Below are 19,610 nucleotides of genomic sequence, written 5' to 3'. Positions count from 1 at the left end.
ATAATTAAAAAATTACTTAATTAGCCCAACTTCTGGTTGTTTATGGTTTTTGTTTACATAACTTGCCATCTATTAAACACCATGTGAACAAATGATTGGCAGAAAATTCAAAACATTTTTATGGAAAGCTAAGTCAAACTATTAAAAATATAATTGTATTTTTAATTGTTCAGATATTTTCCTGCCTATTTTTAAAATTTGGTATGTTGAATTGTTCAGATATTTTCCTGCCTATTTTTAAAAGAGAGCACAGTGTCACTCATGGCATATACAAAGTCTCTCAGTAAACTGCACTAGTCACAAAAACTTCCTGATTTTGTTCTTTATTTTTTTTATTTTGTTGGCTTAATTCAAGGATAATTTATGTCACAGGTCTGGAAAGACAAAAAAAGCATTCAGACAGTCAGACTATTGTTCTTTTAATTTCATTTAAATCATCCATTACACTGCAGTTAATAACAAAATTATTAGCCAACTGGTGAGTAATTCTTGCTAAAACTTTTGGCACATGACAAGTGTCAATTTTGGACCCCATGTGTAGACACAGGTGTGTATATATTGACTATTCTATGATTAATTTTAACATTCAACACCCAATATTTAACATCAGACCTTATACTTGAAACTATCAGATTCAAACATGGTACTCCTGCTTGACTAAATTAATATAGGCTAGCTCTGTAAGTAAAAAAAAAAAGGTTGTAGTTTGATTTCAATGTTAGCTAGACTTTTGCAATGCCAATGAAAACCATCACAGAGTCTGGAAACCATGAGGGAGACAACAGCAAAGAGACTCCAAAAAAAAATCTAAACTTAAAAAGGAATTCACTTCCCACTGTATCCAAAATTCACTTGGCAAACAGTAACAGCAGTCTGTTGATCCATGTTAAAATTGCACAGCAGAACACTGTAATTGAAATAGCAGCTGGTGTTTATGAGTTTGTGAGGTTTGACTGTCGTAACTGAAAGACTGATAGTCAATAGGGAGCAGTCCTGTCTGCTTCTGACCTACAGCCATCCTCCATTTTGTTTAGTTTGTGCTTTTTTTAACATCTCCGTAGGGCCAACCGCCGGCCCGGGCCAAGTGCTCGATTTACAGCAAATGACAGCTTCTATATCAGAGATGACAGGCAGGTCTGCTGCTGTGCCTGACATTGATGAGACTCTGGAGACAAGGCAGTGTGATGGTGTCAGTCAATTCCATTCAGAAATCCTCTCTGCAATGCACTCGGCATTACAAACCCTTGGAGATAGCTGACGCTCGTCTCTTCCAGAGCAAAAGGACTGCTTCTCAAAGTCTGATTTTGGCAAGTCAATTATAACAAACCATTTACAATGAAACTTTTTACAATGTTTTGGGTTTAAATGTGGTTTAGATGTTTTGTGGGGCTTTTTTGCATGATTTGGAGCAGAGCAACTGCACAAAATGTGAAAAATAATAGTCCATGTAACAAAATGTTGGTTAATAAGTAGACAACGTGTCCACATAAAAAGCTATTGTGGTTGCAGTTTTTGACCAACTCTTGAAGGGATGCATTGTAAAAAATATTGACCTGGCTTTAATTTAATTAAGATGCATCAGGATGCTCTTTGTGATTTGAAAACTAAAAAAATAACATATTAAGCTTTCATTGTCTGCACAAATGCATGGTTATAGAGAATACGCGCAATGCACATATTCACTGAGGTTTCCTTGAGAAATGCCTGGGGAAAATAACTTATTGACAGCTATTCAAATGCGGCCAGATTTTTACAGAAGTACAAAAAAATTCCCAGTTTCCATATCTGCTGCAAAGGGTTCCAGTAAAGAGTGATCAATCACATGGCATTTACAGCCTAGGTGATTGACTCAAAAAATGTTTCTACTGCGTGGCCATGAAACAAAGATGCCAGCATCCAGATTGTGTGCCTGCGGGGCTGCCATTGAGATGAATGGGAATAACGGATAGTTTTCTCCAGGTATTATAGAACTCCATGTCTGCGCCGTCTCCACTGAACCTGTAGTGCCACAGCAAAAAATAGATAAACAAATAAAACAGCAAATATGTAAGGTTAGTGAAACTTCCTTAAGCGCTACCAAATGGAATTGCCAATGTTAATGTGGTGGGCTATTTGAGATGTTCAAACAACACAATTTTTTAAACCAGAGAGTCACAGTGTTCACACTTTTCCCGGAACCTACAAATGGCTTATAGCTGTTTTTGCATATTATACTGAAAACATAATAAAATATTTTAACTTAAAGTTAGAAAAAATTTTTTAAATAAAAAACGAAATACTTCTAATAAAAAAAAATGCAATAAAACAAAAAATAGAAATCTATACAAGTTAAAATACTTCTCTTATAATAATAATAATCATTTATTATTATTAAATTTAATTGCAATAAAAATAATAATAATAATAATTTCATAATAATTATCTTATTATTATTATTATTATTATTATTATAACTACTACTACTACTAATACTACAATTCAATAAATTACTATTATTATTGTAACAGTATTAAAAACTTTTGAAAAAAATATATTTTTATTGTTTATCAAAATGTTAGGTCAAATTTCAGATATCCTCCATATCCACCTTGACAAAGGGAATTAAAAAGTAAAAAGGGACGAGCTACGGCGGCCCTCTTACTCCCATTTTACTTTGCCACACATTTTGGTGTGCCCACACCGTCCTCAGAGCCCTGCACTCATGTTAGGTGAAGGCATATTGTGGCCTTTAAAAGCAGAAATGACCTCAAGCAATTATTCCATGTTTACCACTCGCTGCTAACTGACGTTGCAAAAAAGCAGACGTGACATAGGCTTTCTACAATAGGGCCTGCTCTTAGCCGGTGTAAATTACTCAGAGGACTTTTTTTCCCCTGGTTCTTGATCTCACGTTGCTGTCTATTCACTACCAATGCATCACAGCTTCGCTTTCAATTAAACCGTCCACTCGGCAGCCCTTCGGCCACTGTCATCGCTCAGACGCTAACATTCAGGGCTCGTTCTGCCGGAGTTGTTGCCGTACAGATGTGAACAGCGAGTGCTCTGAGCAAGGTTCCTTGTAAAGAGCAATGCGGAGGCCAAAAAAGAAACGAGATTAGAGAACAGAAAAAAAACAAGACAAGAAAAGCAACACACCATACTCAAGACAACATGACAGCACATAATATACTAGTCACTTCACTTCAAACCAAACACATCCACCTGTGTGTTCTTAATGTTATGTTAATTAATCATTAAAGTAAACCACTTCAATCAGCATGCGCATCCGTTAAAGAGCGGTTTATGCAAGATATTAGAGTGTGAGTGGACAACAAACATGCAATTAAGTTCTCCTGACTGGAAACAACATCTCCTTTTGCTGTTCTTGCTTCTGCTATTTGCTGTGACTGCTGGTGCAGTTTTGAGAATAGCACTATAAATACATTTTCCCTACGAGGCAGAGACACCTTGTCTTCCTGTTTGTCAGAGTAACAGAATCCATGATGAAAAAAAAAAAAGAAACACCACCAAACGGCAAAAATGCCTCAGACATTTATTCAGTCTCTTTCTCTGTTCCCTCCTCCTTTTTTCGCTCTCACATTAAAACGGCGAATGACATTCTTTCAAATCAATCAACACCTGCTTGCCGGAAGGATTGTTGAGAAAGCTAGAAAGACAGAGAATAGAGTGAGAGAGAGACCGAGAAACAGAGAGAGAGAGAGAGCGTGCGTTAAGGAATGTGCAAGTCTGCTTGCTGTTTCATTAGAGTTGAGACATTTGAGAGTATCTGTTGGGTTGTTAAGAATGAAGCCTCTGATGTTTCATGACATGTTTAACTCAGGAGATCACTGGAGATAATTAACGCTGTGACATTCAGTCTTAGCTATGAAGATAAAAGGCTTGAAGCTAAACAATCCCAGAAAGTTGGTATCAGCAATAGGGATATAAATTGGTCACTGTGTGATCAGTGAAGCTGGTTTTTTAAATTGACTGTTAAGTTATGCAAAATAAACACTTCTACCCAATGCATCTCAGGGTTCTGATCAACTTAGCTTATTTTCCGATAATAATGGACCAGCTGTTAAAAATTGCTGTGTTTAAAATGAAGCAGCATTCTGTATATGGAACAAAAAATCATGTTTACAAGGTGTAATGCTAAACAGAGGTGGCATGAATGCATTTACTAAGAAACTAAAATTCTGATCAAAAGATGTCATGATCTAAATATAAAATGGTGAAAAAGTATGAAATTATAAATTAATGTTCAGCGCACAATACAATAATCAAATATTCATAATAAATGGGCCTTTTTCACAGAAAGCATCAGTAGACTAATTTCACAAACCTTTTTTAGTTCACAAATCACAGGAGCTTTAAAAGGATGGTTCACCCAAAAATGAAAATTCTGTCATTAATTACTCACTCTCATGTCGCTCCAAGCCCGATATTTTTGATGAAATCTAAGAGCTTTCTGACCCAGACAGCATGCAACTGCCAGGTTCAAGGCCCAGAAAGGTAGTGAAGACGTCATTAAAATAGTCCATGTGGCAGCAGTGGTCCAACAGTAATGTTATGAAGCTACGAAAATACATTTTGTGTGCAAAGAAAACAAAAATAATGACTTTATTCAACAATTCTGCTCTTCCGTGTCAGTCTCCACTGCGCATTCATGACATTATCACTCAAGTATGTTCACAGAGACCCCAGAATATATATATAAAAAAATAAAACTAAAAACCCTAATTCACCATATTGGCCCTTTTATTTCAATAAATTTTTCAGGATAATCTTCATCTGCTCTGATTACAAGTTCTTTCCCCTCTCTGTCAAACTAATTGTTTGCCCTACTGCCAGACATTTGCTCAAAACAAACAGGGCTATTAGTTTTGGCTACTGCTTACAATGGGCTGACAGGAAACGAGGCAGCATGTGATGATTTTGCATCTTTACACAGAATTTGCATATTTATTTGCATTTATCTCGAGTAATTATCCAACATGTAGTATTTATCGGTCATGTCGTTCCTTCCCACTCTTTTTTTTTTTTTTACATATCCCTGTAGTCCCATCAGTAACGTTCTAGCTCCATCATCGACATAACAGCTAAAATTGTGATTTTATAATCTGATGTCATTGTTGACTTGAGAATGCTGCATGCAAGCCAAAGTACAAAAAAAGAAAAAAGATGTTTGATCTGCAGTAGTCTTGTCAGGTTTATAGCACCTATCAAAAAAGGTTAAAAAAAAAAAAAAGAAACAAAAAAGAAACGTGCTACAGTAAATCACTAGAAATCTGCTGCAAGACAGTACTGCTTTCCTTTTTGTCTCACAGCATGTCAAAACATGAGCATTGGACATTTTTTTTTTTTTTTTTATAATTCTGCGGTACTTAAAAGACTTCATGTTCATGTCACAATGGCAGTCTTAATCTGACGGGTGGGCTTGCCAACCATGCCATGAAAGGGCAACAAAACAGCATGCCAACAAGCTTTGCCGCTTATGAGGCCACGCTTAAGTCATTTATTTGGCCATTTCATCACGGTAATGGCAGCAGCCATCATCCCATTATGTGCCGAAAAGCCCGAGGAGGTTAAACAAATGCAGTTTGTGTAAGGTCACAACTTCTGAATTGTGCTTCTGACAAACTCATCCAGCAAGTGCTGCAAATCAACAGCATTTCTGCATCTCCTCTACATGACCCTGTGCTCCAGAGACTTTACATATGGCTTGATTCACGGTCTTTTACTACATGCATGGTTCATGTGTACTTTTATCACACAGTTCAACCACTGGCTCCATCTTATTTAAAACAGGGCCACTTAATGGACGTAATCGAGCCTGTTTACAAAGACCCTGGGATTAATATTCATTTAAAAAATAGCCAATCAACCCAGGTAATAAAAATTAGACACAAACACTTTAAGGGAATTCAATTATTGGATCTCGCGCCTTGCAAAATCCCACAATTACAACTTGAAGAAGATATTAAAGCATGTGTTATCAGGGGGGTTCAATGAAGGGCCAGTTGAGAAAACCAATAAACAGCAGAACAGTGTTTCCAGAACACAAAACAGACATTGCCAATTGTATCCAAGGCAACCAATGCTTTCCTCTTAGCGCTCTCTGTCTTGTCTCCATCTTTCCTTGCTGCACAATAATAAAAGTGAGTATTTAAGTAAATGTGTCAGTATATTACACTATATATAGAAAAGAAGCAAACTACATCAAAATGGTTAAGTTATTAATACCTTGATTAATTAATTTAAAATTGACAGGTGATGTTGATGCATTTTTAAATGCTAATAATGTATGTAGGTTTTACACTTATGCATATTGTCAGGGATCATTTTTGTGTGTGTGAAAAAAATGTATTCTAGAATGAGGATCGGATAATGGCCCTTTAAAAATGTTGAAATGTGAAAGCAAAGAAAAAAGAAATGGACCAATTCTGAATAAAAATTCTCAAATACTGTGCTATTTGGAAATTATACTCTCAGATCACCAAATAAACTCTCAATTAATGACATTTGACTTGGAAATTTTGTAAAATGCTTGACTTTCTGGTAATGACTGCAGTTTTGTGGACAGCAATACTTTTCAATAAAATTCTAAATATTATTATTAAAAATGAACTTTTCAACCTTCTAAAAACAGCAATTTAAGTAATTTAAAAAAACTATACTTACAGCATTTTAAATCATCCTAAGGGACAGAAAAGTTCCATTAATTCAGGAACAACCCACGTATATTTGCAGTTAAGCAGATTAAAAAAACTTCAATGTTTGCATTAGAAACTAGCAATACTCACAGATCATAATTCCACCAACTACATCAAACACCACCTCTGTTGTTACCACCAGAGATCTGTACATCTAGAGTAAAGAGCCTGTTGAGACCCTGTCATCATGTGCTTATACGTGCTTTCCAACCTGCTTTCATGCAGTACTTCCTGGATTTGATTACAAAGAATTATTAGTCAGTAATCACATGAAGGCTTTTGAAATGCTATCTGCCCATAACAGCATTAAACTTCAGTGTGCTAATCTGAAAAGTGGAGCTGGCTTATGCGGATGTGCAATGAGAACAATAATATAACTCCTGTCAAGTCAATTGAATCTCATTTCCTAACAAACGCCATTCGTTTGGCATTAGCATACAGATGAAGGAGAACGAGAGAACAGCCATGAAGCAGAGATCCATTCAATTCCCTCTGTTAAAGTGCAGGACAGCTACACCACCATCAAAATCAATTTCCTCATACCACCATTTGATCTGCAATTGCGTACAGAAGCGCAGATAAAGTTACACGCTAACGTGAGGAAAGTGCAGCCGCGTTTCAATTTAAACATCGAGTCTAAATTCCACCCATTAATGCTGCTCAGCGCTGAGTGTTTTATAATTATGGGCTGTTAATTAAAGCTCAATTCAACTGCATTTATCCCAGAATTCATTGCAGGCCCTTCAAGGGGCTTCTGTGTAAAACAGCTCAAGACGAGCAAACGGGCAACAGATCAAAAATTCTCAGGCTGATTACAAAGCGGAGTGCATAGAGGGAATGACTGACTGTTATGAAATGAGTGCCTTTACAGAGAAGGGGGGAAGAAAATCCAATTGTATCCCAGGCTTAGGGGTATTACTGGAAGGCGTAACTCTGATAAGCCCAATGGTGGTCGACATTAACCGACATGTCTTTTTCAAAGAAAGGAAGAAAGCCCTCCTCTCGGCAAACAACCTCCTTCAAAAACAGCACATGCTTTCTGAATTCTGTATTTGTGGAGCGCTGAACGGCCCATTATGAAAATGTTCAGAGGGGCCATTACTGCAAATATTCCCACCGTGGCCATGTAACCAAGCACCTAATAAGCATTTCTGCTAAGGCACACAGTTTCCCAGAGTCTTGCGCTGGCAACCTGAAAGACAGACCTCAACGAACATTTGAAAAACTAGTGTTTAGTCATAAAAATTTACTGAACGGCAGGAAAAATGAGGAAGACATGGACGTATCTGGGGAAATTCGCAGCAAAGCAGCGGCACAGACAATGGGCTGCCAGCAGGTGGCTGGGCCGAACTAACTTCAGGGAAAATGAGTTGGGATGGAATGGGATGCTGTCGAGAGGCAATACATATATCATCGCTCTGTGCTTATTTTGAAATGTTTTTCTCTTTGCTTGTGCATGTTCCCACTCACCAAACCACAATTGATTCTACATGTTCTGATTGATGCTTTGCTTTCTCTTAGATCTGAAGAGATCTTATTTTCTCTTCTCTTCGAAATGGTTTAAATTTTATTTTATCTTCCCCGAAAACCAACTTCATGTCTGCAACTGCCCACGTGTACAAATATACAAAACCAAAGAGCTACATCCTCTCGTCTCAGTAACCTGAGAATAAAGTAAGACGAGAGCCATCCGTCACAACCGCGACATCCCTGGAATACAAGCAGCTATCCAAACAAGCGCTGTGGATTTGGTCAAAACAACAGAGATGAGCACTGGCAGTTTGTATGAGAGGTCTGAGCCGTTTTCTCAGGGTCAGGTTTCTCATGGATGCACAGTGCCCCCTTTAGGCCAAAATGTCAAACTGCCCAGCAGCTCCACTGAAGGCTCAAGAGAAAGACTCGATTCATTAGCATTTGACACACTCAGACTGAGAATGCAGTTTTGTAGAGAAGCTGGAAACACACTGTGGGATCCAAACATCTGAGACCAAATTAAAACATGTCCCGTCAGTATCAGAATTGAAAATTAATTCCAAAATTCCTTCAGTAAACAGATTCACAATCAGTTTAGATAGACTGGTCCATTCAGAGAATACACTGTGGAAGAGGAAAAGCAAATCATTGCTGATGTTTGGGAGGACATCAAATCCAGATCTTGACAATCCACATTCAGAGATCCTTCCCTCCAGTTTTAAATTAAACAGAGTGCAAGTAAAAAGTCAGTTTGCACTGTGACACCTCTATTTAGCAACATTATGTCATTCAAATCTTAGACCACAAGACTACACCTCCTACAGTGTCCTGAAAACACCCGAGAAAATCCCTGCACTTTTGCTTTCAGAGAAAAAAAGGTCAAGCCACAATTCTACGAGAGTGCGAGACAGTTTCAGAATTGAGGTCAGTTTCATTTCCATTTACAATCAGCAATGCAAATCTGCGGGAAAAAGGGGAAGGGAGAGAATGTGTGCATGTAGTATTACAGAAAGCCCTGAGCCTGAATCCCATCATGCTGACAGTATTAACAGGGCTTTTTAAAAGTGAATTCAGTTCTGTGCTCACACACACACACACACTCACTCATCACAGTTATTTCACTGTTCATTAGAGCAGCAACTGCCATGGGCAGCAGCCATCGATTTTCATTCCTGATGCAACATTGCAACAATCACAAGTTTGCACATCAACTCATTTGCTACTGTCCAGCCTGAATTGTGGACTTGGATCTGAACTCTGTCAGTAAGTGTGTGTGTGTGTGTGTGTTTTAGAGGGTCTGTAAAAAACTATAAACTTGAGAGTGGAGGTCAGTAAGGCATTATATCAAAAACTGATTTTATTAAGTGCTAAAGCCTTGACCAGAAATACCGGACCAAAATGTTCACCTCGCTTCCCTTTTTCATCGAGTCAAACACACACACGGGCACAAACACTCCCCCCACCACCTCAATGCAGCAAGAACTCACAAACACACACTCTTTCTCTTGCTCAAATCACTGCAGAATCAATACTGCTGAAAATGACTTAGCCTTGAAGTCTTCAAATTGCCCAGGCTCTCTTGCCCTAAAACAATCACAGACATCAAAGAAAAACATCCTTGAAACAAGGACTGCTGTTACTGAACTTCTGCAAGACATGTTTTACTGTGAGTTGAGAAGACTTCAAGCCTGACCAAAGCTTTCCATCTGGGCTAGGAGGACAACCATTGCTGTTATTACTAATGTCACCATTTTTCACATAGCAGCACCAGCAATAGCAGTAATGGTTGTCTGGGCTGATCTATGCATAGTAAGAAAGTTTTAAACATGGTAAAAAGTGTTAAGTTGAAAACAGATCGCAACACTACTTTTCGTACTTGGCGACGTATCAAATATTAACAATATATTCACAGTGATTTTGTTGGCAACAGAAAATAAACAACATTGTGAATACCACAATGATTATTTCATGTTTTATGTGGCTATTAAGTTTCCAAAAAAACATATCCTAAAGAACATGAATAATTTTGTGATCCCTCCAAGTGAAAATGAGAGCATTCAGACAGAGACAGTTTTAAAGGGATAGTTCACCCGAAAATGAAAATTCTGTCATTAATTACTCACCCTATTGTCAGTCCAAGCCTGTAAGACCTTTGTTTTTTATGATATTTTTGATGAAATCCGAGAGCTTTCAGACCCTACATAGACAGCAATGCATTTACCATGTTTAAGGAAGATTGTAAGGACTTCGTTAAAACAGTCCATATGACATCACTGGTTCACCCTTAATTTTATGAAGCTACGAGAACAGTTTTTGTGCACAAATAAAACGACTTTATTCCAAACTTTCTTCTCTTCAGTGTCAGTCCTTCATGCGTGTTCACAAAATTACTGACAGAATTTTCATTTTTGGGTTAATTAACCCATTAATAGTTATTACAGTAGCAAAACAATGTTTAAAATTTGCAAATTCATTTCTGTGAATCAGTTCAAACTAAAATAAATGTATCTTAACCATTACCAAAAAAAAAAAATGAAGAAAGAAATTAATACTTTTTTGCACATCAAGGGCACTTTTAATTAATCACAAGTGACAATATAAACATTTATAATGTTATAAAAGCCTCCTCTTAAAAAAAAATGCTGTTCTTTTGAACTTTCTAATCATCAAATAATCAAATAATCATGGTTTGATTAAAAAAAAAAACTAAAAGAAAAAATATTTTTAAAAAAGTTTAAAGGGTTTCAACTGCAATGATATCTTACTTTAAGATGTAAAACTAATATTATTATATACTGATCAATGTGACAAAAACATATTAAAGTGGTCATCGGATACCCAATTTCCACAAGTTGATATGATTCTTTAGGGTCTTAATGAAAAGTCTATAACATACTTTGGTTAAAATTTCTCAATGGTAATGTAAAATAACACCCCTTTTACCATTTCAAAAACAGCTCTTTTCAGATCAAGCTGTTTTCTTGCATGCCACTTCAAATGCAAATGAGCTCTGCTGACCCTGCCCCTCTCTTCCGAACCTCTCTTTGAGAGACGGTAAACTTTAGCCGCTTTCATCGTAAAACTTACCTAACTAGCATGTTATCAGCATTAACAAATGTAATCCATTTCATTGTCTCAGATGTCGGGAGTAAATGACGACTGCTATGTTCATTATTACATCCAACAACAGAACACCTCAATTGCTTAGGAGACATTCTTGTCTACATCTGCTCCGGCAGTGAAATGATAGCGGACTGATTACAGCTCACTCAAGGCGGGGTTAAGGTAAGACACCAGACCAATCTGTGCTGAAACGCCACTGCCAATCAAACTATCGTGGGAGGGCCTGGGTCTGTGTGAAGCTGAGAACGGCTTGATTTGAGAAAGGGGTAAAGATTTTAGTAGATTAAAAACAAAAAATAACACTGGGTGGATTTTTTTTTACATTATATGGCGGTTGTGTACACACACTGCCAACACACATTTATGTTCAAACAACGTGTAAAAGTGCATTTGCATCCGGTAAGACCTTAAAAATATTTAAAACCTGGATCTTGTTTTTGCTATACTGCAAAGCCTTATTTACTGGTATCTGAAGCTGTAGCCAAATGTGTAGCACTTTGTGAACGTCAAGAGCTCTACAGGTACAGGTTCCATGTGCCTGGTCATTACCCTCTAAAAGATATGTCAAGATGTATACATTAATCGAAGAGATAGAAAATGAATGTGAATTTACTTTGTCTTCTCAAAAGATGCCTCTAATGCTTTTAGTAACATAAGCTCTGATTTACATCTTAGGGTCCTTCTTTTGATGATGACAGCGTGCACGCTGGCCCATTTTCCCCCACTTTGCAAGTCGTGTTGATAAGGAGTGCTCTTTTCCCACTTTCAAATGTCAATTACAAAAGAGCTGAGGCCCGTCTTCGGTTAAACATGCAAGTGCTCTCCATTAAGCTTTGTGACTCATAGAACATTGAATGTGCAGAGTGCATTAGACTCCATTACTGCATTCATCTGTGGCTGCGTCTCACCACGCTACAGGGCAAAAGACACAGCTTTCTGTTCCTTTCTGAAGAGCTCCCATAATTACAAAACGATACTCTCCCCTCCTGAGCACAAAGCCTGCACGACATCTTCAAATGTTGAAGCACTCAACCGTATGCTTCACACAATAAGTTTGTTGTTTTTTTACATATTTATTTTTAGTTTAAGTTTTGTGTTCCGTGCTTGTTCTCATTTTTTGCCAGACAGATATTTTTGGCTTAAATTTCAACGCTATATTTAACAGCTTCACCATCTGACCGCCCCGTCAGACTTCACCATTTTTTTTTTTATTCGGTGTTTGTTTAGCTTGCTTCGCGAACTGACACCTTGTGTGAAAACAAGAAAGGGAGAGCAATTAAAATTTCTGCACCTATCACGACCCTGATGTCAGTTGCTATTTCAATTAGCAGCTCTGACAAGAAATTTATTTCTATGAAAAAATAATTGGCCATCCAGAGAGTGATTTAAAAACCTATTTAACATGCTTAGAGCCTCACCTCTCTCAGCATGCAGCATGAAGCCGCCCAGAATTAATTACTGTTGCCATTTAATTTCATGCTGCCTGACATTTCCAATGCAAACTCTACAGGGCTTGAGTGTAAAACCAGCACACTTTATTAACTAATATTTCTGGATTAAAACTAATTTTTTGTTTTAAGTAACTCAAATGGATGTAAAGGCAACAAAATCATCTCAAGAGGGAACCAGATGCTGATCGGTTGGCCTAATCTTTACAGTACAATCTATCTAATTGAAAGTGGAAATACTGCAACAAACACTGACTGACAAACTCGCATATAAATAATATTTGAAATCAAATCTAACATGAACTGTCACATAAATACATTTTAACTCTATTTGAGCACATTTCAGATTGGCCCAGCCAATCGCGAATCTCAGGACATTGACTGTTTCTATGGGAACCAGAGTTTCTAAAGGCAGTTGCAATATCAGGATAACTGATCAATCGGCTGTTGGCTCTTTTATTCACAAGGCATTAATTATTCTGCCATATTGCACATTGTATTTTCTACCATTCATAGTAATATGAGTTAACTGTCTTGGTATATATACACACTGTCTGAAGCCATTTAATGTTTTTGTTTTTTTTTCAGCAAAGAACAACTTAAAGCTGTTGTATGACTTTAAAATTTAATGGTGATTTTTTTGGCCATTTTCCCTGGTTTTCTGGTTAATAAAGGAAAAAGAGCATTATATAAAAAAGAAATATGCATGAGAGCAGCCCCACCTTTCTAATACAGAGAGAACATTTATGGCAAATGAATTAATCCTTCTCACTTTTTGTCACCAATAAAGTCCTCAAACTCAAGTTATGGAATATAATAATCTTACATGATCTGAAAAAGGCCTTTTGAGTAGAAGCCTCAAGAGGTTTCTTTATTACAGTAATATTCCTCAGCACAACGCGTAATAAAAGCACCACAGAGGAGTAGAAACTATTATAGTCGGAAAAGAAAAAAAGTTTATGATGGCAGGGGGGCTCTTGCGTCAACCTCTCTGCATGATTAAAAGAATAACCACGATAATCACTCAATTTCACTCCTTCCTTGGATTTTTTATGACGTTGGGTTGGCCAGGAGACAGACAGAAAGCTGTTGTATGTGTGAGGACAACGGAAATTAGGCTCATCGAGGTTAGTTGGATTTCTAAGTGCAGGAAAATAACTGTGATTACCTAAAAACTGAAAAGAAGAAAAAAAACAAGAGTCAGACAATGCGGGGGAAGGCTGAGTCTGAGTCAGCTGGGAGTTTTTTAGGGAGGGTGGTTGCCTTTCTTCTTACATGTAAGATGTTCAAAAAGAAACCAAATCCATTAGATTACGCAACTCTCCTCCTCAAGGAAGAAATTGGCAATCAGTTCAACCACCCAATAGATTTATGAAATCTCAAAGGGATTGGAAGAGCCATTCCTACATCCACGTGTTTCTTCTAAAGAATGGCTGCATTCAAATTGCATACATCCCTACTATAACGTAGGTTAAAGTAGCATGTGAGAAGAGTAGCATGTCCAAATTCACAGTTTTCATAACACAGTATCCAATAGGGCTGCACGATTAATCGCATGCATTTGTCATGCGTGTCTCATCAGTAAAGCCGGTTCCGTGATTAGCGGTAAATGTCTGTCACCTGTTTTTCAAACGGGAGCGGCAGTTAATACACAGAGCCATAGTTCACTGACAAGCTACGCAATATCGTGTTCATAATCGAATGCGATTAATCTCAATTATGAACAGAATATTGCGTAGCTTGTCAGTGAACTATGGCTCTGTGTATTAACTGCCGCTCCCGTTTGAAAACAGGTGACAGACATTTACCGCTAATCACTCAACCAACATCACCAAGCAAACACCCATAACAAACCCATGAGTCCAAACGTAAAGCTCCAGTATGCATATCCAAATGCCCTGCTACTTCCAGCAAGATCCTGAAGTATGCATCCTTCACTATCCCATGAGTCCACAGGAAAGGCGTTACATGTGACACAACTGATGCTGGTAGGTCACATAACAATAACAACATGGCCAATGTAGTACATCCAGATTGCATTTATATTACACATATCCATACTATGTAGAATACAAATGGTCGTAATTCCTTACGACTGTTTAGAAGGGAAGGACCTAGTGAGATTTACAGTGGGGACAAAACGAAGACAGGCAAAATGTTTGCCACACAAGCAGCTCAATTCATCCCAGATCCCACTTTTCTGGTCCAATGCAATAGTTAGTTGGATGGATTAAAGTTAAGGTGTTTACAAGCCATTTTAACCTGACATATTTCTTAGTGAAAATAGATATTCAACAATAAAAAAAACAAAAATACATTTAAAGCAGGATTTAAATTGAAATGAAATCCACTGAGCAGATTACAAAATCACAGCACATTTTACATCAGCAACTGTTTTCTTTTTCCTAAGAGTACAATGCTGTTTACATTTTCAGCAGGACTACTGGAAACAAAAAGACAGTTTCCCGCAATCACAGAGATGCTTTCCGATTGTTCTTATCATCATATTATAGCTTAGAGATGGAAACATCATTCCAGGAATCTAAACTTAAAGACACTGGAGCAAATGGGGCTTTAAAAATCATTCCAAGCACTGTTGCAATAATGCGATTACTTTCCTGGCCTAAGCCACTGGCCTCTGATGGATGAACAGACCCCCGTCTGCATGATAAGTCGTCTCCCTCATACTCTGCAGCCTTTAAACCAATTACTTTCCTAATTCAATGCCACAAACCCTACAAAATGGTTTCACATTATTTTTATGCAACCACTGATGTGAAGAATGCACTAAAAAACTTGTTGAAATAAGCACTGAGAGAAGCTGAACCACAGTGCTATTGAACATGTGATTCATTTTGCTTACTGTTGCAGTTTCACATCTGTATGATTGCATCAGACACCGAGATTAGACCCGAGTACCATTCGGCCTGTTCTCTTATTTCCTGTTTTCAATGCTGACTGACCTTACAACAACCCTGCAGAAAGTTTGAGAGGGGAAGTTGTCTTGTAAACAAAAACTTTACAATGCAAAGAAGGAAAAAGTCTCTTTCATCTGTTAATATGAATACTTGAGGTGCCTATAGCTTCCTGAGATGGTGCCATATCATACTGACATTAAGTAGTAAAGTGCATAACATTAAAAATACTGTTTAAACAGGTCAGTTTTTGTATGTATATGTATACGCATAATGTATGCATGTATAATTGTGTGTATGAAATTGAATATCTACATACATTAAAGAATGATACATTTAAATTACATTGCTATATCAGCCTGCAGTCCTACACCCCACTAATGAAACAGTAGAGATAACCTAGTATGTAAGAGTAAATACACATAACAGAAATTTGTAATTCAGACAAGCTCCAGTGATAATGAATCTACTAGTTTGCAAGGTTCACGGCTCACGGAACAGCAGTAAACTCAACAGAAGGTTTAAATTAGTCTAAATATCCCAAAGCTAATGGGCATCGTTACTTCAATTAGACTGCATAATGCCCGAACTACACTGAGATAAACAAAAAACCTCAATCATTCACAAACACATTTCTGTACATGTTGTAAGCAGAGCACAACACAGCTGTTAAGAGTTTCCATTTGTTGTTAGAGATTCAACGGTCCAGCAAAAATCACATTTCACGGATGCTCTTGTCAAACAGACAGCAGTTTTGAACATGAACCACAATCACTCTCCGTGGCAGGAATGTTAAAATGTTCCTCTCAATGAATGGCACGAAGATAAACATCTTGAATCAAGAACATATCTAATCAATGAAAATATCCCACACTATCCCTACACACTAAATGCTTAAGTAAGCACTTACATCGGGTTACCACAATTTTCTATCTTTATTGCCAGGGTTCCATGACTTGAGGTAAACCATGACAGTGTTATCTGTCTGCTCTCTCACCACAGCGGAATCTGTGTTGTGGAAAATGTCTATTCCTACAGAACATCTACTATATAACCACTCCTTCCTCTCAGAACAGATTTAAAACAGCCCCCACACTAAAGACGTAATAATAGGAACAAATCAATTGATTTTATACCACTGTAACATGAAAACAAGACAATTAACATGCCAGATAGACACATAATACCATCTCACCATGTAAACAAAAGGGGGAAAAAATCAGTTTTACAAGTTTGTTCTCTGGCATCCTATTTCATCCTGAAAAGGAAAAGCATCTTTCCTGTGAAAGTAGATCAAAACATAAAAATAAACAGCAAAATGCACTGCGGAGAGAAAACACACTGCACAGACTTAAATATACATAAGAAGAAATCTCATCCGTCCTGTAAAATGCATCAGTACAAACAAGGGGGGGAAAACGTAGTCATGCCTGTTCCACTTATAAACACCAGAGGTCAGGCAAGCACAACGAATGCAAAGTGGATCCTAAACTATGCAAAACATCAGGCGGGAGAAAAGGTAAAAATTAACACATAGCATTAAAAAATGAAAATCACAGGGCCACACTTGTGCACTAATTGCATTGCTAAAGTGTTAAAGCTTTAAAACTGCAACTGAGCAGAAATGGCAAACTCACCAGCATTCACTATGGCATCCACCTCTAGGGTGGTGATGTCACCTTTGTACAGAGACACTTTGTCAGCCAAGGAGAAAGACTTTTGTTCTTCTTCCTCAGTAGCTGTATGGCAAAGATAAAGCAAAGATTAATTTACAGAAAAGCTTTTATTTCAGATAATATTGCATGATGACTCTCGGTATTGATCAGAACAATACAGGTTCATCAAAGGTCCTACAACACTCTACTGACCCACATCTGCTCTATAATCACTCTATAATGATAAACATTGAACTTTTGAAAGATGGAACTGGACTGGATGATATCAAATGTGAAGCAGTAGAGTGACGCCACACTGTGGCCACTTGTTAAATACATTTTTTTATTAAAAACATGTCGTAAACATGGCCTAAACAAAGAACATACTAACAAAATACACACACATGACAAAATTAAGAGCAAAACATAAGTAATTACAAATTTCGAGGGGACCTCAAAAAAACAAAATAAAAACAAAACATACCGCTGCACAACAAAAACAACGAACAAAAAGGGTTTTCCTCTTCACAATAAATTTGACAAAATGTGCTACAGATCTCGCTGCACTAGAACATCTAGGCACAAAAACTGTTTTTCCCCAGGCCATTTCCAGCTTAACTGACACACCGATTTACGGACTTGTTATAATTCAGTGCTCGTGGCATTAGGCAATATGTAAATACATATTTTAATCATACAGCGGCACTCTATAAAGCAAATTTTGTATTTTTTTTTTTAAAATCCAAATGCTGGGTTCAGCCTGTTGGGTCCCTTTATTAGGCTATTTTTAATATTTTTAACCAGGTCCTGGGTAGTTTTTCTGCACTCTAAAAAAAAAAAGGGGGGGGGGGGGGGGGGGGTTTTAAAGGTGTCATCGGATGTTACATGCACTTTTACAAGTTGTTTGAACTGAAATGTGTTGATAAAAATCCACCCAGTGTTTTTCTTTTTTTTAATCTACTAAAGTCTTTACCCCTTTCTTAAATTGAGCTGATCTCAGTGACATCACAGACAGGCCCCTCCCACGAAAGTTTGATTGGCAGTGGCGTTTCAGCACAGACTGGACTGGTGTTTTACCTTAGCCCCACCCTGAGTGAGCTGTCATCAGTCCGCTATCATTTCACTGCCGGAGCAGATGTAGACAAGAGTGTCTCCTAAGCAACTGAGTTGTTGGATGTAATAATGAACATAGCAGTCGTCATTTACTCCCAACATCTGAGCCAATGAAGACACAGTGGATTACATTTGTTTCTGAAGGGAATGTGCCCCGATCTATCTTAATGCGTCTATGTTTGCACAAATCATTCGTGATCCAGCTTCACCAACAGAAGAAGTGAGTATAAGGTTGTTGTTTTTTTCATATGAATCTTTGCAAATCACCTTTCTTTGCAAATCACCTTTCATAATGTGCTCATTAGCAAGTTTCAGGATGAATGTGGCTAAAGTAAACAGTCTCTCTAAGAGCTGCTGGGAAGAGAGGGGCGGGGTCAGCAGAGCTCATTAACATTTAAAGGAAAATGCTACAAAATGGCTTGCACTGAAAATAACTGTTTTTGACAGGGCAAAAATGGTGTTTTTTACACTACCATTGAGAAATTTTAACCAAACTATGTTAAAGACTTTTCATTAAGACCCTAAAGAATCATATCAACTTGTGGAAAATGGGCATCCGATGACCCCTTTAAACCCAAATGTAGGTCATTTTTAATATTTTTTACCCAGGTGCTGGTTAGTTTTTCTGTAATGGATGATTTTTACTGTTAACATAAAATGAATGCACGAGCAAGCGCTGAAACATGACTCGACTTTCAGTTTACACGTATCAAAGTTTCCGTGCGCTCCACTGACTACAATATGAGTGCTACTGTTCTAGTGTGCCATTGTTGCAGCTGTGGTTGCCTATGCTATGGGTTGAAAGTTAACAAGGTTGCACAAGAGGTAAAGCTGTTTTTTATGTAATTTTTTTATGTAACTTTTCAAACATGAATATAAGTCATTTAATTAACGAAGGTAATGATAGCAGTTTTCTTCCCACAGACTTACATTAGCTGCTCTAGCAGCTCCTGTCACATCCTAAAACCTTTAAGATTTTACGACTGTAAAAGACTGACTTATTGTACATAAATATGTATATACACCCACACACAAAAATGCATATATGTGTGTGTGTGTAAGCGTATGTGTCTGTGTGTGTGTGTGTGTGTGTGTGTGTCTGTGTGTGTGTGTGTGTGTATGTGTGTCTGTGTGTGTGTGTGTGTGTGTGTGTGTAAAACAGATTTTAGAATGCAGTTTCATCATTTA

General features: G+C 37.5%; 1 protein-coding gene across 4 annotated transcripts in view; it reads right to left on the bottom strand.

Annotated features, from left to right (window-relative positions):
* The window catches only part of macrod2 (mono-ADP ribosylhydrolase 2), a 502,194-nt gene that overhangs the window by 472,669 nt on the left and 9,915 nt on the right, over nt 1-19,610 (bottom strand). For all 4 annotated transcript variants that reach the window (XM_042737284.1, XM_042737282.1, XM_042737283.1 and 1 more), the window contains exon 3: nt 17,292-17,393. In XM_042737284.1, the coding sequence (XP_042593218.1) occupies nt 17,292-17,393 (102 nt within the window). The remainder of the gene's footprint in view (nt 1-17,291; nt 17,394-19,610) is intronic.

Source organism: Cyprinus carpio, chromosome B13, assembly GCF_018340385.1.
Source record: "Cyprinus carpio isolate SPL01 chromosome B13, ASM1834038v1, whole genome shotgun sequence".
In the NCBI taxonomy this organism is placed as follows: Eukaryota; Metazoa; Chordata; class Actinopteri; order Cypriniformes; family Cyprinidae; genus Cyprinus; species Cyprinus carpio.
The sequence above is the reverse complement of the archived record's forward strand: the minus strand, read 5'-3'. Positions and strand labels throughout refer to the sequence as shown.